This window comes from Magnolia sinica, chromosome 10, assembly GCF_029962835.1.
Source record: "Magnolia sinica isolate HGM2019 chromosome 10, MsV1, whole genome shotgun sequence".
NCBI lineage: Eukaryota > Viridiplantae > Streptophyta > Magnoliopsida > Magnoliales > Magnoliaceae > Magnolia > Magnolia sinica.
The window spans coordinates 80,874,889-80,894,392 of NC_080582.1; the positions used below are offsets into that span (position 1 = coordinate 80,874,889).

General features: G+C 40.0%; 1 protein-coding gene and 1 pseudogene across 1 annotated transcript; one reads left to right on the plus strand and one right to left on the minus strand.

Annotated features, from left to right (window-relative positions):
- Nucleotides 1-2,687: 2,687 nt before the first annotated feature.
- LOC131257562 (small ribosomal subunit protein uS15-like) lies at nucleotides 2,688-3,235 on the plus strand (annotated as a pseudogene).
- Nucleotides 3,236-12,966: 9,731 nt separating this feature from the next.
- LOC131217130 (zinc finger protein CONSTANS-LIKE 4-like) lies at nucleotides 12,967-18,785 on the minus strand. Its single transcript, XM_058211904.1, has 2 exons — nucleotides 18,128-18,785; nucleotides 12,967-13,707 (listed from the first exon to the last, which is right to left on the minus strand). Exons 1-2 carry the CDS (start codon nucleotides 18,743-18,745, stop codon nucleotides 13,324-13,326), a joined length of 1,002 nt encoding a protein of 333 aa, XP_058067887.1. The 5' UTR covers nucleotides 18,746-18,785; the 3' UTR covers nucleotides 12,967-13,323.
- Between the last annotated feature and the right edge of the window lie 719 nt (nucleotides 18,786-19,504).

Sequence of the window (19,504 nt, forward strand, 5' to 3'; positions counted from 1 at the left end):
AAATAGTTTAATAAAATTTACTTCTTGTTTGTCCACCAAATAAGTTGAGATTCATGGTATTCAAGGTTTGGAACACTACTAGAAGAGCATTCAAATTCAAAGACTAGAGTATGGACGTATCACATTACAATACATCGGCATTTATTTGAGCAAACTTGTTCAGCAAGCTTTTAAACTTTTTCTCCCCACAATTGGTTTCCTAGTTAAGAGAGCTTTGGATATTGAAAGAATATGAAAGGATTTTTACCCAAAGTACACTCATTATTCTGTGGTAATGACGTCATAGCATTGCTTTTTAAAATATATATATTTTTTTACATATTTAGGTACTGTGTATCTTTTTCTCGGGTGAAAATGTTCGTAATCATCCTTTTCAAATTTTTAGGCACCTTCAAAATTATCATTACTTTCTGATAAAACCTCACTGCTCAGAAAAAATGGGTTCTTCTTCATTTTATCTATCATGTTGAACTGGCCTTGTTAGGAAAGAAAATGAGAAAAAAATTACAAATATTCCACTTTTAATAGATGAGTTCTTTTTATTTTTTAAAAAGATTTTGCTTACATGGGTATTTTGCTAAGAAATAGATAAAATAATTTCACTTTTATAAGATGTATTCTTCTTAAAAAGAAGAAGAAGAAGAAGAAGAAGAAGAAGAAGTATTCTTCTTATTTTTATAATGATTATGCTTAGATTGGTCTGCTTGGGAAGAAACTAATATAAGGAGAGGAGAGATTCAAAAGCTCTACTTTTAGAAGACACATTTTTTTATTTCTTCAAAATATTAGGCTTAAATCGATCTTTTACCAAGAATTAAATTTTGGACAAACTTTTGAAAAGTTATATAGTATCTAAATGAGATGATTCCAAAGCCATTTAAAAGTTTGTTGAATTATTTTTCCAATGAGCCCAAGATTGCCTCGATTCGATTTGTGAAGAGAGAGTTATGGGTGTTTAAGCGAGACCGTACGAGCATTGTTCAAATCACTATTGTTGTTTTGGATCCATTTTCGAAAGGTCAAATAGTCTCCAAATGAGATGATTCAAAAGTTATTTGCAATATTATCAAATTATCTTCCGAACGAGCACAAGATCACCTTAATCCGACTTATAACGAGTAAATTCTGATCATTTAGGACAACGCGATACATAATCCAGATTGCGATCTAGGCATTGTCTATAACACAATCTGAACTTTGGGCTCACTTTTGAATGACTAAACAGTATCCAATGATCTAATCCCAAAGATATTTGAAAGTTTGTCAAATTATCTTTCCAATGAGAATAAGATCATATAAAACTGACCTATAGCAAGGAAATTATGGCTGTTTTCGTGGGACTATGCAATGCATTGTCTAAACTACAATAATTGTTTTATCAAAATTATGATTTGGACTTTGGTTCACTTTTAAAAAGGCAAATGATGTCTAAATGAGCCAATTCCAATGTAATTTGAAAGTTTGTCACATTATCTTTCTAATGTGTTTAAGATTAACCCGATTTGACTTGAAACAAGGGAGTTATGATTGTTTTTGTGAGACCATGCATTGTCTAAATCGCAATCATTGTTTTGTTCAAATTGTAATATAGACTTTAAGCTCACTTTTAAAATGTCAAATAATGTCCAAATAAAATGATTCAAAATTCATTTGAAAATTCATTGAAATATCTTTCTAATGAACTAAAGATCACATCGATTCAACCTGTAATGAAGAAATTATAATTATTTTTGTGGGACTGCGCCAAGCTAGAAAAACAATGATCATGATTTTACACAATTGAGATTTGGTTTCTGTGAATCTTGATTGTGGAAAATAGGGACTGTCCTAATCGCGATCATGGAAAATAACAATTGTGTAAATCGCAACCGCTGTTTTTCCAGTATGGCGTGATCCTACGAAAGCGATCATAACTCCATTATAAGTTGGATTGGGATGATTTTGTGCTTGTTAGAAAGATAATTGGAATAACTTTCAAATGGCCATGAAATCGGCTCATTTGGACACCATTTGACTTGTCAAAAGTAGGCCCAAGGTTGAAATTACAATTTGGACAAAACATCGATCACGGTTTGAACAATGCATGGGGCGGTCCTATAAAAACAGTTTTAATTTCCTTATTATAGGTTAGATCGGGATGATCTTATACTCGATAGAAAGACAATTTAACAACTTTCAAATGGCTTTGGAATCAACTTATTTTGAAGTTGGTCTGACCTTTCAATATATAGTAGGTCCAAATTCTTGATCGCAATTTGGACAATACTCATATCATGGTTTTGATTAGCTATTACGTGGTTCCATAGATATGGTGACAACTCACTCTTTACAAGTCGGATTAGGTTGATCTCATGCTTGTTGAAAAGATAATTCAACGATATTTCAAATGACCTTGGAATAATCTCATTTGGAGGCCATTTCACTTTTCAAAAGTGAGCTCGAAATAATGATCACTGTTTTAGTAACGCATCACGTGGTCCCATAAAATAGTCATAAATTTTGTTATTACAGGTCGTATCGAGGCGATCTTGCTCTCTTTGGAAAGATAGTTCAAGAAACTTTCGAAAGGATTTTGTTACGTCTCATTTGGACACCATTTGACTTTTTCAAAAGTGAGCCCAAAGCCAACCTTTTGGCAAAAGAAGTGTGAGAGAGCGAGAGCCGCACTCCATCCAAACCCAGCAGCCATGGGTCCCATGCACAGTTGCGAAAAATGTATTTCTTCTTTAGCCTTTTTGTACAAGAGGACTTTGCCTAGCTGGCTGAAGATCTCCATTTCGGACGTCGAGGAGAATATCTGCAAGTTTGTGAAGAAGGGTTTGACGCCATCTTAGATCGGCATCTCCAAGACTCCCACGGTATCGCTCAGGTCAAGAGCGTCACCGGAAACAAGATCTTACGTGTATTAAAGGGTCACGGGCTTACTCTTGAGATTTCGGAGGATTTGTATCATCTCATAAAGAAGGCGGTTGCGTCCGGAAGCACATAGAAAGGAACTGCAAGGATAAGGACTCCAAGTTACGGTTGATTCTTGTCGAGAGTAGGATCCACCGTTTGGCTTGCTACTACAAGAGGATGAAGAAGCTCCCGCCTATTTAGAAATACGAGTCTACCACTGCCAACACACTTGTCGCTTATGCTAAAGTTGGTTTCTCACATAATTTTGGGAACGTGTTGGAAGTTATGGATGCTACTGTAATCCTGGATGAGTGACACCGCTATCATTTCTTTTGAACTTGACCTTTTGGGGTTGGAGAGCCAAGCATGGTAGAAAGATTGAGTTTTTTTTTTTTTTTTTTTTTTTTTTTTTTGAAAGGAAGTAATTTTTAAATTTTTTATTAAAAAAAACTTTTGGCAAAAGACCAATTTAGACCTAATTTTTAAAATATCTCTCCTTCTTTGATATCAACTTTTTCACAAGTGGGGATCCTTACTCATGCTCAGGTGGTAGATGTAAGACTCCTCTCAGGTGGGCCACACATGATCATCGATTCAGATCTGGCCGTTGGATTATTCAGATTGAGCGATTCAGTGAGCCCTACTATAGTTGTGATTATTATATATAAGTTTGGGGTGAGACGCTTGAACTGCGGCCCCTATACTCGGTTATTAAGTCAGATATGGAAACCTACGGTGTGGAGACCCTAAAAGGGAGAAGTGTGATAGGTAAGCTTCTAGCCTTTTTTAATTTTTTCCTTATAAATAGATGTCTTGGTCTCCTCATTAACACAAGTGAGAAAACCCTAGTCCCATTGAAGGTTCTCCTAATGGTGTGAGGTGTGGAAGATCAAGATTCCTGTTGGCAGAATGTCTTCCCAATCAGGTACACTTTCAGTTTATGATTTTGAATCTCCATTGTTGATGCATAGACGATCCGTCAATTCTGCAATACAGGTATAACATTTAGTATAAGAGCTATGTATGCATCGATCATGGTAGATTCTTTGTCGAGCACTCTTTCATTCTCGACCATTCAAGGTTTTTTATGTGGGTGAGTTGCCAGCTCTGGGTAGTTTTGCTGGGATGAAATCCTACAAGAAAACCCCTGTAGATGGCTATTTTTTTCTCAGTTCCTAGGCCAGATCGGATCTAACATAGATCTCTATTTGAGATCAGTGCCATGATTTGCATTGTATCCAATCAGATTTGAGTGTAAACCCGGACGACAGCCCTGTTTGTGAGACCACAGGGCAAGGTGATTTAGATTGGAAACCATGGACCCCAACAGACTTCCGGCATGCTTGTCCATGAGTGTGGGCAGTCAGGGTGGAGGCCCGATCTTTGATTGGATGCAGATCTTGATTCGGCAATATATATTATCATCGGCCGCCGACTCCCATTGGAGCCTGAGTCGATCAAAGCCCGTGACTGTTGAAACTGATTGCATCTGCCCATCTTGATCGGAGATCGTTCGTAGCCGCCATCACCGGCAAATCATGTCAAATGCAACCCATTTTTCTTCTTCCTCCAGCATCTCCGATCGCTATTAATGGCTGCCGCAACTTCAGAATCCCACCTCTGGACCTACATCAATGGCGATCCTACCTCCTTCTTCTTTTTTTTTCGCTAGCCATTTTCAGTGGTGACTATGGTCACCGAAGATGGAGATGATGGCGACCACCTTCTCTATCAAAGGTTGATGATTGGCAGCCAGATTTGACGGCGAAGGTGGTGATGGCGTCTAGGGTTTCGGGCAGTGAAGATGATGTATATGGTGAATAGGGTTTTCTACCGCCCTGCTGCTTTTTTGGGAAGTGATAGGGATAGACTTTTGGGCCTTGCGTTTCAATCAAGCTAAGCCCAATTTGGGCTTGGTGGTTTTTACGGGCTGATCTGAATTTCAGCCCATCCTAGGCTCAATTTTGGGCCTGAAGTTTGAGCCCATCTTTAGCAGGTCTTTGGGTCCGGTTTTAAGCTCTCTTGGACAGATTCCATGCCCCATTTCAGGGCCCACTAAGGTTTTCTTTGGGCCATTTGATGGATTTCTTGAATGGCTAGAATATGGGCTGATTTTAGGCCTATTTTCAATATGTGTTATTAGGCCTATCCAATGGCCATTTTCAAAGCTATTCTGGGCCCATTGTCCAAGATGATGATTCTAGCCATTATATATTTTTTTTCTTGGGCCATTTTAGTACAAATTGAAATATAATTGATGGTTGGTAGGTTCTAGTAATTCAATAAAAATGATTAAATTTATAGGTTCTGATCTGACCTAAACAGAGCCATAACCCATATGTTTAAGGCTGATATTAAGTTGTTGACCATTAGGATTTTAACCCAATCATTACTTCAGAATATGTTTACCCTATGAGCGGTCAATATCACTCATATTTTGGGCCAAATTAGAATCATTTCAGAATGGTCCGTTATGGGTAGGACTATATAGCAATTCTTGTGTCTGGGAGTGGAGATTGGAGCTGATTGTGTTAGCCACCAAAGTGACCTCAATTGGCAAACATTTTTGCTTTCAGACTTCAGTTTATGGAATTCAGTGACCATCCATATTAGGATTGCATTTACTTGTGTTCGTTTCCATAGCGGGTGGTGGTCAGAACAAAGAGGTATCATCACTTGATAGGATATGAGCGGGGTGAAGTGATTGGTGATGGTTATATAAGTTTGAGAGACTCATTTTGCCCAAAGGTGATGGACGTCTTAAATTTATTTCACTAGCATTGGTCAGCTTCATGTTCAGTAGAGCTTCCTGTATGTCGTAATTTCACCCAAAGGAGGAGTTACGATAATACGCCGAGCTCTTGCCAGAATTTGATGATTATGACCCATCATCATTCTGGGTCATTTGATTGAAGGCCCAAACAATCGAATGTTTATACATGCATAATGTTTGTGGTTTACATTCATGTATAATTTTGTAGGGCTTGTTCATTCTATTAATGTGAGTGTTATGCTTTATTTGTCTAGCCATGATTGTTTCTAATGTTCCAAACCAGTTTAATTCCATACCTTTGCTTACTGGGTCCAACTTTAAGAAAATGAAGCACTATTTAGAAAATCGTTCTTCAGATTATACAGAGGATTGCACACAATTTAAAGAATGAGTTGTTTTAAATGGTAAGAATCAAGTTTTATTATGCTTTGAATTTAATTTAGCTGATATGTCCATAGACTCCTGGTGGATAGACTCTGGTGCAACTATTCACATATGTAATTCCACGCAGGATATGCTCCAAAGCCGGACACCAACCAATACAGAAAGGTCGGTTTATATGGAGAACGGTATTAGAGCAGACGTAGAAGCTATTAGAATCTGTAGACTTAGGTTATCGTCAGGACACTTTCTTGATCTAGTAGATACTGTATGTGTACCTTCTATAAGGCGCAATTTGGTTTTCATTTACCGTTTAGACAAATTTGGTTATGAGTTTAAATTTGAAAATGGAAAATTAAGTATTTCTTATGATTTGGTTATGATTGGTTCTGACACTTTAGTTAATAACCTTTATCAGCTAGATTTGGATGTTTCACATGCCTACAGTATTAACTCATCACATGGAAACACTAAAGGCATTAAGCGAAGGTTAGATTGTGAAAATTCCTCCATGCTTTGGCACAGACGATTAGGCCATATCTCTCATGAGAGATTGGAAAGGCTTGTGCGTGAAGGAATTCTTCACTCTCTGGACTTCTCAGACTTTGGGGTCTGCATATATTGCATTAAAGGTAAACAGACTAGAACCAAGAAAAAGGGTGCCACTAGGAGCGTAAGACTCCTGCAAGTAATTCATACAGACATTTGTGGACAATTCCCTTCAGCATCTTGGTATGAGCAGAAGTATTTTATCACTTTCATAGATGACTACTTTCGTTATGGGTACTTATACCTTATTAACAACAAATCAGATGCCTTGAATACATTTAAGACATATATGGTTGAAATCGAGAATCAACTCGATAGAAAGATCAAAGTTGTTAGATTCGATCGTGGTGGCGAATACTACGGAAGGTATGACGAATCTAGGCGTAATCCATGGCCATTTGTTAGATACCTACAAGATTGTGGCATTGTCGCCCAGTATACCATGCCTGGTACTCCAGAGCAGAATGGTGTAGTGGAAAGACGTAATCGCACCCTTAAGGACATGGTGCAGTCTATGATTAGTAATTCAACATTGTCAGAATTTTTGTATGGTAATATGTTAAAAATAGCCGTGCATATCCTTAATAGAGTCTCAAGTAAGGCTATAATGAAAACTCCATATGAATTGTGGACATGGCGAAAGCCTAGTTTACGATATTTCATGTATAAGGTTGTTCTACAGAAGCCAAATAGTATAACCCTCATGAAAGAAAGCTTGATCCTAGAACGGTTAGTTGCTTCTTTATTGGATACCCATAAAGAACTAAAAGATTCAGATTCTATTGTCCATCATATTCTATAAGAGTCATTGAGACTGCGAATGCTAGGCTTATTGAGAATACTGAAGATAGTGGGAGCACTAATTTAAGAAACATTGTGTTTGAAGAAGAATGGATTGTGATTCTCACCACAATTATTCAGAGTAGCGTGGTTGTCCATCCAATAGTGGACCCTGAGATCCCTGTGGATGACCATGTAGAGCCTCAAATACAACCCACTGATGAGGAAACAGAAAACCCAATTCAGAATAATGAGCCTTTAAGACGATCACATAGAGAAAGAAGATCTGCGATTTTAGACGATTACATCGTCTATCTGTAGGAGCATGACTTTGACATTGGGGTTGAAAAGGATCCCATATCTTTTTTACAAGTTGAACAAAGTACCAATTCTTCTCAATGGTTTGATGTCATGAAGAATGAATTGAAATTCATGAAGGACAACAAAGTCTGGGATCTTGTTGAATTGCCTAAAGAGATTAGGCTGATTAGTTGTAAGTGGGTATTCAAAACCAAACGGGACTCTAAGGGCAATATCGAAAGGTATAAAGCCAGACTAGTTGCAAAGGGTTTCAGTCAGCGTGAGGGTATTAACTTTAAGGAGACTTTCTCACCTGTATCCAAAAAGAACTCCTTTAGGATCATTATGACTCTTGTAGCTCATATGGATTTAGAGTTACATCAAATAGATGTGAAAACAGCGTTTCTCAATGGAGACCTAACTGAGAACGTATATATTTTGTAACCAGAAGGTTTCAAAGCCAAAGACTCAGAACATCTAGTCTGCAAGCTTAAGAAGTCCATTTATGGGTTGAAACAGGCATCACGACAGTGGTACCTAAAGTTTCATGAAGTTGTTTCTTCATATGGTTTTATTGAAAACACTGCGGATGAGTGTATATACGTGAAAATCAGTAAGAGTAAGTTTATTATTTTAGTCTTGTATATCAATGACATTTTGTTGGCCAGTAGTGATATTGGATTGTTGCGTGAGATTAAGAAATTTCTGTCTCAAAACTTTGAGATGAAAGATCTTGGTGATGCAAAATTTCTCATCGGCTTTCAGATTAGCCGGAACAGATCTCGTGGATTGCTTGGTTTGTCACAGAGGGCCTATATTGATAGGGTTTTTGAAAGTTTAACATGTAAGGTTGTGCTCCTGGCCAAACACCTATTGTAAAAGGTGACAAGTTTAGCCAATTTTAGTGTCCTAAGAACGATTTAGAGAAGGACAAGATTAAAGATATTCCATATGCGTTAGCAATAGGGAGCATCATGTATGCTCAGGTCTGTATGTGCCCGGATATTGCTTTTGTGGTTGGAATGTTAGGCAGGTACCTTAGCAATCTAGGGATGAACCATTAGATAGCTGTTAAGAAAGTATTGCGCTACCTACAAAGGACAAAGGACTTCGTACTCACGTATAGAAGATCCGACCATTTGGAGTTAGTTGGATATACATATGCAGATTTTGCGGACTGTGTCGATAGCAAGAAGTCCACCTCGGGCTATGTATTCATGATGGGTGATGGAGCCGTATCATGGAAGAGCGTAAAACAGTCGATTACGACATCTTTCACCATGGAAGCAGAGTATGTAGTTTGTCATGAAGCCATGGGTCAAGCGATTAGGTTTCAAAGTTTTTTCTCTGGTTTATGGGTTGTGCAGATGATCCCGAAACCATTGAAAATCTATTGTGATAGTTTAGCTGCAGTTAACTTCTCTAACAATAACAAGCATTTATTGAAGTCAAAGCATATTGACATTAAATATCTAGTTGTGAAAGAGAGAGTTCAGAATTGTCAGGTGTCTGTAGAACTCATTGGCACGAGGCGGATGATAGTGGATCCTCTCACTAAAGGTCTTCCTATTATGCTCTTTAAGGAACATGTGACGTCTATGGGAGTTGTAGATCCCAAGGATGTATTTTAGTATTGAGAGTTTTTCAGTTTTGATCCAATTATGTACAGACATTTTAGAGATCTCTTTTATATGCATTAATGATTCTGTTATTCAGTTTATATCTTACTTCTCCTTCAATATGCACTTTCAGTTTTGAGTAAGCAAGAATTTAATTTGTGTCTTAGTGACACGTTCAGATGGACCACTTAAAGATATGCACGTGTGATCACATTAGATGTGCAATTTTCATACCACACCCCATATCTTTGATCCATGTCATTAAGGCTATTGGTATTCGTGACTGTGATTCGTCGCACTTCGAAATGTATAAATATTGTGTTGACTACCCCGATTCAATATCTGTAGTCTTGATGAACCGGATCTGACAAGCGTTGCTCATGATTATCCAACGGTATTGTTTTGAAATTCAGTAGGGCGCCCATTAGGAACTTTTAAAAGCAAATGCATTTTTAAAATAGTTTTCACAATTAAAATAAAATGTTTTGTTTTCTTTTAGAGATCATGTAGCCTAAGTGGGAGAATGTAAGACTCCTATCAGGTGGGCCACACATCATCAATTCAGATCTGACCGTTGGATTATTCAGATTGAGCGATTCAGTGAGCCCCACTACAGTTGTGATCATTGTATATAGGTTTGGGGCCAGACGCTTGAATCGCAGCCCCTATGCTTGGTTATTAAGTTAGATATGGAAACCTACGGTGTAGAAACCCTAAAAGTGAGAAGTGTGATGGGTAAGCTTCTAGTTCTTTTTTTTTTTTTCCTTTATAAATAGATGTCTTGGTCCTCTCACTAATACAAGTGAGAAAACCCTAGTCCCATTGAAGGTTCTCCTAAAGGTGTGAGGTGTGGAAGATCAAGATTCCTGTCGGCATAATGTTTTCCCAATCAGGTACGCTTTCAGTTTATGATTTTGAATCTCCATTGTTGATGCATAGACGATCCGTCAATTCTGCAATACAGGTATAACAGTAGACTTTAAGGAGTTTTAACACCCGGTTAAGGGTTCGAGTATATCCATAGGTGGTAAAATCCCATTGCGGCGTGAGTGTGTGGGGGTGTGTGTGCGTGTGTAAAAAAAAAAAATAATAATTTCACAAGCGGACCCATTTGAGTATAATTTTTATAAAAAGAAAACGAACACATCTTATAAAAATAAAGTTTCTTTTTTTTAAAAAAAATTTATCTTTTATCTTTTATTTTATTTTTTCTATTTGTTTTTAGGCAAAATACCCATTTAAGCAATATCTTTTGAAAAAAAAGAAATATTTGTAATTTTTTCATTTAATTTCCTCTCTAACAAAAACTCCCACATAAGACAATGGCCAGATGCCCAAAATCCATCAATTTCATGTGGTGGCCATGTAATGGTTGGATCACCCTGAATTTTAGTACACGGTGGAGTCGCTATCGAATCCAAGTCTAAATAAATGGAGGCAAGGTACACCATAAATTGTGTAGTTTAGGACATGGCACTGACTTTACCTAATATACACAAAGAAGCTCTGTGAGCTCCACCATCATGTATGTGTTTTAGTCAGGTCATCCATTTATTTTATTAGATCAATTTAACAAATGACCTAGAAAATGAGGCAGATCTAAATCTCACACCACATAAAATAGAGGGGATTAAATGCCAACAATCCAAAACTTCTCTGAGACTATGTTTTCTCTTCGTCCAGTTTTGTATGACCTTATTAACGAGTTTATTAGAAATAAAAATTATGGTGGGCTATAGGAAGGTTTCAACGGTGGGGACCATTGTCCGCAGCTTTGAATCTAGATCATTTTTAGTTAATGCTCTAAAATGTCATGGGAAAATGAATGGACAGCGAGAGAAAAACACATACATCAGGTTTTCCACGTATACAAAATACATATATACACTGGTGCTGTGGTCTAAATCATGCAATCCGTGTCCACATGCATAATGGAAAGCGGATTGGGTGGCTACCCAACACCACAATATCGGACTATGTGAGGCCGACCTTGATGTATGCTTTTATCCAAGCGAACCTCACCACAGGAAATTGTCAAGATAATGACGTCCACTTCCTAACCTATCGTGATGTTTATTTGCCGTGGATGAAAGGAAAACATATATAAATATCAGCTTCATCTAAATCTTTCAATGGCCCTCGAGAAGTTTTCAATGGTAAAATCACCACTATTTCATGTGATGTGGTCCACTTGATCTTTGGACATGCTTCAATTTTGGGATCATGCCCTAAATGATATAGCAAAACAGATGGACAGCCTGGATAAAATACATATATCATGGTGACCCCAATCACATGGGTGGTGCTGGTTCACCACCCAATCCGCTTCCACCGGTATTAGGTACCAATGGCTGCCATTGCCTGCGCGTGGTCCAGTCAATGGATGAGATCATCGTACGGTTGGCGGGTGGTGCGATGGCAATAACAGGCCCAATCAATCCCATAAATACTCATGCTCTCTTGTGAGAACATTGGTCCCATGATTCGGATATCTAGATCATTGGTCTATTGTGTCCCACATTTGATGGACTATATTTATTAACCTTTTCTGATGTAGAGCAGGTCGTGGACAGTTTCATGGCCAAGATGGATTAGAAAAGAATTAATCGGAAGTGGAAGTGATCTGGATCGTCTAAATCTTAAAATGGACGTATCTTGCAAACTGGAATGAGTTATTCGATGTACGACATATTTTTGGGTAGGACGAGCTACTTTAGCCACCCAACCTAGCGTCGTGCACAAATACCATCAAAATGACCATTAAGTTAAATTCATGTGGGATTTAAGAATTGCGCCCAACGTTAAAAGTGCCAGAATAATTAGGAGTACAGCATGCCTATAAGCAGTAAGTTTTTTTCCTTTTTTACTTTTTTTAAAGGTTAGCTTTTTTTTTAATAGCTTGTTAGTACACCCCACTGTCAGATCGCACTTCACTGTTAGCCACCCCGTTGGGGATCGATACTAATACCTTGTCAGTACACACCCATGTCAGTACACACACTCCACTGTTCGGGAGTAGGCATGTTAGTACACACCACACACACTCCACTGTTAGCCACCCCCACTAGGGATTGATACCAAGACTACAAGTGTTGAAACAAGGTATCCCAACTCAGTCTACTAGTTGAGCTATGGACATGGGTGTAAAATTAAAATTAGTAAGTTTATTATTTATAATAAGTTAGCAATTTTTAAAAGTTTTAGTTGTAATTTAATTCCAAAAATTCTCCGATGTTTTATTGTCACTATTTAAAGGTTGTAAACTCATTTATTTCAATTATTAATCAATTTACAAAATTTTTAAATTTTATTTATATTTTTTTAAAAAAAAATTCCTTGTGAATTTGAGAAGTCTGAGGAGTCTAAAGAAGCCCTGTAATCACGGAGTAGTTATCCTTGAGTAATACAGTGATCGACCTCATCACGTTCAACCCTGCATCATTTTCGATTTGGGACCCAGTGATAAACGGCCAAGAAGAGAAAGCAAGAGTCTAGAAACTGCTGATAACGGTCACTAGGATCTTCCATTCCAGGAGATTTTTGGTAAATTCTCTACCCATAGTGGGACTCAACGAACCAACGGTCTAGATTACCGAATATGGGCCCCACTTATCAGAGTTGAAACCTCGTGTGTACAATGACAAACTACACTGGGAAGCAAAAGCAAAAACAAACAACTGCTGAAAATTAACGGTCAGTTCACGGTCTGAAAGGCCGAAACATTGTAATTTACAGAATTATCAAAAGGACACATGCGATGGAAAATCGCGAGAACTCCTGACCGTCCACACATTTGCCATTATAGCACGTGTGGTACAGATCGAAATCGTCTATCCGGCGGGCCACGCCGTGAATACTCCCTTACCAAAAACCACCACCAGCAAGATTTTCCCACCAGGGCGCATACTAAGTGGGACCCACCTGATGAACGGCTACACACGTATCATATTGGCACGTGCTCAGGTTGGTCTCATAAACACCCCAAACCCTTCAAAATCGCTGAAATCCATCCTACACCAGCCATCAGAAAGTGGGGACCACTCCATACCCGACATCGGCCATCAGGACCGTCGATGACGAGTAGATCCCATCAACCTCCACCGCCATCTCCGTCCGTTTGGCGAACCTTCCTTTGATCCTGGGCCGCACCTCGGCATAGGCCTTGCGGGAGGCGTAACGTATCGTCTTCTCGAATTTCCGGTTCTTCCTCTTCTCTCTATATCTCAGAACTCGGGCTTCCCGATCCAGACTCGGTAACTGAGTTGCCTGATAAGAGCCATTGATAGCAATTGAGGTAGAGAAATCGATATTGAGTTTCATGTTCGAGCCAAACGGGTTTGAAATGTCGGCCATGGCACTATTATTCCCGTCCGGCACGACCCCAACATCCAACGAAGATGAAGAGACCTGTATTAGATAAAAGGACGAGAAAATTATTACGTGTATTTCAACAAAACCTATGATTTATTTTTTTTTGGAAATTGTTAGAGTGATTTTTTGTCTTTCCGTACGCGCATATATATCTTTGTTTAACATATACTCTTGTCAAGTATGTTAAATTATAACAAACCCTAATGCGACCCGGAAACCTTTAATTGAGCATATGTGCACATACACACCTGGGTATAGTCACGCACAGATGTACGCACCTCGACTAGCGATCTTTTGTTCGTATTACATACCGAGATATGAGATCTGCGTTCATCTGATTGTACTACTTACTAAGATCTACATAACAGGTGTGGGGTTCCTATGCACACATACGGAGGAGCTGAATGAAAAGGTGGGCCTGATAATCAAGATGGTCCCATATTTTTGGATGGCTTGATTATCCTACACATGAGACTTGTTGTGGGTTAATCCATAATAGAGCTCCTGAGGTCTGCAATACACCCGTTTTAAAACTTTGCTGAGTCGACTCGTGACCCGGCCGAGTTAGGTTGGACCAGTTTTGAGTCTGAGTCACCTTTTAGACTCAGTCCGGGGAAAAAAAAACTTTGATACGTTGGCTGTGTGATGGTTGATACTCAGGCGTGAAGATATTGTACAAGTGGCATCCAAGTAATTCAAGTTGAACAGTCCAATCAACGGTCGTAATAAAAAACAGTCAACAGTCCGATTCCAACAATGACCCATTAATCAGAGGTTCAGATTCTTTAATCAATCTGACTTTTGGATGATGATCCATCTACAATGGGTCCCACAATCTGGACAGTTGAATTTGAGTTACTGCATGCGACGTGTACAATTTCTGTGCGTCTGTGAATCTACTATCACTCTACCAGATTATCAAAGAAACCGGCGAGTTCTATGCTGGATCTGCTGTTTACATATATGTAGGGTCCACGTAACAGCGAATGGTCCTGTTTTCTGGTCAGATAATCTACTCGGTGGGTCCCACCTGATACACGGTTAGGATGTCATACTTGAAGCACTGGGTGGGACATTTTTACACGTGGGAGGTGTGCATGGGACAAGAAAATCTATACTTGGTAACATTGACAATTTAGAAAACGGTAGTGACACATCATCCTCACATTAGGTGTGGACCTACAATTCAGACCGTCCAGATGATGGGGCCCATTTCGGATGAACCAATCTCTAAACTCGCACTGATCAAGAGATCCTAACCATAAACAATGAGTGATTCAAGCTCCAAACTCAAAGCTAAAATCAGAGAGCTATGTGTACGGTTGATAATCTATACAGTTGCGTCCCATATTGGACAGTCTAGATGACCTTACCGTACAATTATGCCATGTGTACGGTTGAAGAGTCTCCACCGTGTTTTAACTCTAGCGCATATTAAATAGGGCCCAGGGCATTCGAGCCATGAAAAAGGTGGGCCCTCATGTAGATAACTTGTCTTGAGAATCACGGCCTTCCACTCATTGGGTGGACCATACCTCGACTCAGATGATCGGCCATGATCCATTGATTTAGAAGGTTTGACCTGATGAGTGGATCGTCCCCATTATAGCAACTCGATTTTCTGGTGGGCCCACCGGATAATAGATACAGGGTTGCATGCTAAGCTAGCGTACATCCATTAATAACCACTCTCTAGAGATATCGGAGTGACTGAGCCTGAGTTTGAAAATCCATGAGGTAATCTTACTCATGATTCGCTGTTTTTTTTTTTTTTTTTTTTTTTTAAAACTGCAGATTAGACCGTCAACTGGTTTTGTTTTCCACCGTCAATTTAGTGATCAAAGAACAAGTGGATAGGATTGTCTAATAGGGGTGATTTTGCAGAAACAAACCATCTATACATGGGACCTACATATGAACGGACCCGATTTGCACGCCACCATGCCACGTGTACTGTAGATGGACGGCTCTGCCAACCGGTTCCACCTTATCAATTCGTAATCTAGACAAGCAATATCAAACATTGGTGACATCACTGATTACGTCATCATGTTGGCGGCTCCTCAATCTATAGAAAGAGAAACCGACCGAAGATACAAATGGGACCCTGAATCATGGACGTGGATTGCGCGGTTACCTGCCACCACCGACTCTCCTTGGTGGCAGTACTCTGTGGGACCCACCGTGATTATTTGTTTTATCCACACCGTCCATCCGTTTTTCCAGCTCATTTTAGATTATGATCCTAAAATTAAAGCACATACAAAGCTCAAGTGGGCCACGCCACGGTAAACATTGGGAGCAATGACGTTCACGGTTGAAACCTTCTCAGGGCCCACAGTGATATTTATTTCTCATCCAACGTGTTTAAGAGGTCACACAGCCCTGGATGAAGGGAAAACACAAATATCAGCTTTGGCCCGCAAGAGGTTCTCAACAGTAGGCGTTCAATCCCTACTATTTCCTGTTGTGTGGTCCATTTGGCCTTCAGGCATGCTTAAATTTTAGGATCGTCCTCTAAAATCAATTGGAAAAACGGACGGACGGTATAGATGGCTCCAAACGTTGACTGGACACCACTTTTTCCACAAACAATATTGACCGTACTCTTTATTGGCTATGGATCGTATGCTAAAATAGAAGATAGGTGTGATTTTATCGACTACAGTCCATAACATGTGTTACAGATCAAATGGACGGACCAGATTGATCGGTTGACTGTCCAACTGACCCGATGCTGCTGGCAGAAGTACAAATTAATGCTCAGAGCACTCTCCACAAGCAAATAGCAAAATGATCAAATGCACAGTATGTTTGGGATGCAGTTTGTACAACTGGGTCTCATATTAAGTGATCCATACCATTGATTTGTTGGGCCCCACCGTGGATGGGCCATGCCTAAAAATCTCACCGATAGGACGATCAGCCTTTGAGTATGATGCTTGCAAATGGACGTTCTAGAAGCAGAATCGTCCATTCAGTGGTTTCTGGAACATACTCCATCCATGGTGGGGCTCAGCATATCAATGGCGTGTATAACCAAACCATAGGCCCCACTTATACATAATTAAAACCTACGTAGGGTAGAGTATATATATCATATTCGCCTAATGACTAGCACTCAATTTTTTTTATTTTTTATTTTTTATAGTAATTTATAATTTTTTAAAAGAGGCATTAGAGGGTCCTGATGCAGGTAATCTACGCCGTCCATCAGGTAGAACAAACATTTCAGTGGCTACCATATAAAAATCACACCGATGTGATGTTTCTAACCATCTGATCAAACAGACTATAAAATGAACAGCCAAGATCATTTATGAAGAAAAAGCTCTGGCAAAAATGGATTGACATTTGTCAGAGAATTCTAACCATCCGATCCATGGGTTAGAAAATAGATGGTTCATCCCATCAGTGAGATTTTTCATGTAACCTAATGGACAGTCTGGATCGATGTAACTTGGAGCACTGGATCATTTCTCACCAATCTATGACTGTTATTCCAGACTGATGTTGTGTTTGCTCCATGACTGTTTATTCGTCTGCCTCTGATCCAATGGTTAGAATAGTCTGATCTAGGAGATATTTGAATAGTCATCTATCTATTGAGAGTCCCTTCAGATCAACGGTTGTGATCCCATAGCTATGGGTTAGATGCACTACGTATCACGACCTGCTCACATGTTGATGCATCAGGACACTACAATTCCTCTTTTGTAAACTAAAATGTTGGTAACACATGGTATAACTGTAAGACAATCCAGACCGTCCAATTCATTTACTAAATTGTGGATGGAGCATAACCCAAAATTTACACTGAGAAGTTGATATAAATAATCTGATCTTGGCCTTGGGATTTAGACCACTCAATATTTCTCTATTAACCATTCATTTGATAGGCATCAATCCGACGGTTAAGATTACTTTATCAGAATAATTCTGGAGATATGCTCCATCGACAGTGTGCCCCACAATCTGGATGATGTCGATAGCGTAAATGAGTGCCACGTGTGTGGTAAACCATGATAGGACTAACCCATTATAGATACTGGATACTGACTACTGAGTTTGTTTTGCCGTGTCGCGACTCAGGACCAGATCCCAACACGTAGTACTTCAGTGTGGGCCACATGCAGAGACGAAACAATGATCTGAACCGTCCATCTTCTCCGTGCTATAGTAAATGGGACACAATTATAAACTAATCTGAGTGGAAGATTCTGACCATGAATATGTATAGCTGAATGTAGACCATGGAAAAGTAAATTTTCGACGGTTAACATTCAACTACACAAATCAATAGTCAAGATAGTTTCTTGCGCTTGGATATATAAAACTAACATATCTTGTTATCAGATCATCGATTCATGTGGGCCTCATGAGACAACAGACGGTGTTGATCTCGAGTCGCGGCACAGTAAAAAAAACTACTTAAGACTGCCATACAATTCCTTACGCTGTGGCTGAGAGCAGTGAAATTGTAGCACGGCTTAGGATGAGAGAAGTCGAGGTCCAAGCAATTCTCGGCCGCGGACGGAGCAATCGGAGCCTGAGGCGGAACGGTTTTGACCTGGACAGGAACAACGCTATCCGACGTGGCGCCAAATCCACCGTCCATCGAAACAGTGTAATCAAGATCGAGATAAGGATCAACGTCGGGGAACAAATAATCGCCAGATTTCAGATCGTGGCCGTCCACCTTAAAGTTGGTGGAGCTGCGCATGAGCCAGGAGGCTGCCTGGGCCTCCTCCTGACACGTGTCATCATCTCCACCGTCGGATGGCTTAACGTGGAAGGGGGCGACGGGGACGCGCTCGTGGCGACGTGCGAGGGGGTTGGCGGAGTGGATGTCAGAGTCGCACGTGGTGCAGAGGGCGGCGGCGTCGGCCTTGCACGTGACGGAGGCGGGGGCCTGCTCGCAGACCTCGCACATCCACACGCGCGCGTGGCGGGAGGAAAGCGTGCCAGGGCCATGGGTCTTCCCGTCGCAGGCAAGGCAGAGCGCGACCGAGTCGGATGGGCAGAAAACGAGCGACACGGATGATTTGCACGAGTCGCACGGTCTTCCGGACATGGCCTCTCTCTCTCTCTCTCTCTCTGTGTGTGTTTCTGGTAGGAAATGGCTGTCTTGGATACTATCTATCTTCTGGGAGGGCGATAGCGTTGCTGACGAATCATGGATGGACAAGTGGAACGTTCTTAGCCGCTAAAATGTCTTTTAATATTTAATTGAAATCTGAGGCGCTAGCTGTCCTCTGTCTAAGTGCCGACGCGGGCCCCACGTGAGAAGTGGGGGCGTATGAGCCTTTCTGGGGACGAGAGGGTTGGTTTTGCGTACATCGCGACATATGTTGACCAGCATGCGTCTCCTGGTTGGGTCCACACTCAGAGATGGTTGAGTCAGGTAGCGAATTAGCTGTTGCTCCGGTAACAGCTTAGTGGGTGTTACCCTAACCGTGTGGGGCCCACTTTGATGTATGTTTTGTATATCTACTCCGTCCATTTGTTTTTCCATCTCATTTTAGATGCCATCCCAAATTATATGAAGATCCAAATATCAGGTGGACCATATTAATTGAAAAAGTGATGACTAACCATTAAAAACCTTTCGTGGACCACAAAAGTTTTAGATCAATCTGATATTTCTATTTTCCCTTCATCCAGATCTTCTTAACATTATCGAGAGGTTGGATTGCAAATAAACATTATGAAAACCTTATGATGGTCCCTTTTAGCATAATAAACATGGCCACGTGGCATTCTTTTATTTGCTCTCTGATGGTAAAACATGCCGTATTTCTGGCTGTTTTAGTTCAGCAGTGTTGACAGCCTT

Coding starts and splice junctions, on each gene's coding strand:
- LOC131217130 (XM_058211904.1), bottom strand. CDS start 18,745: ATGTCCGGAAGACCGTGCGACTCGTGCAAATCATCCGTGTCGCTCGTT. Junction 13,708..18,127: donor TCACTGCTCTCAGCCACAGC/GTAAGGAATTGT, acceptor TATCTAATACAG/GTCTCTTCATCTTCGTTGGA.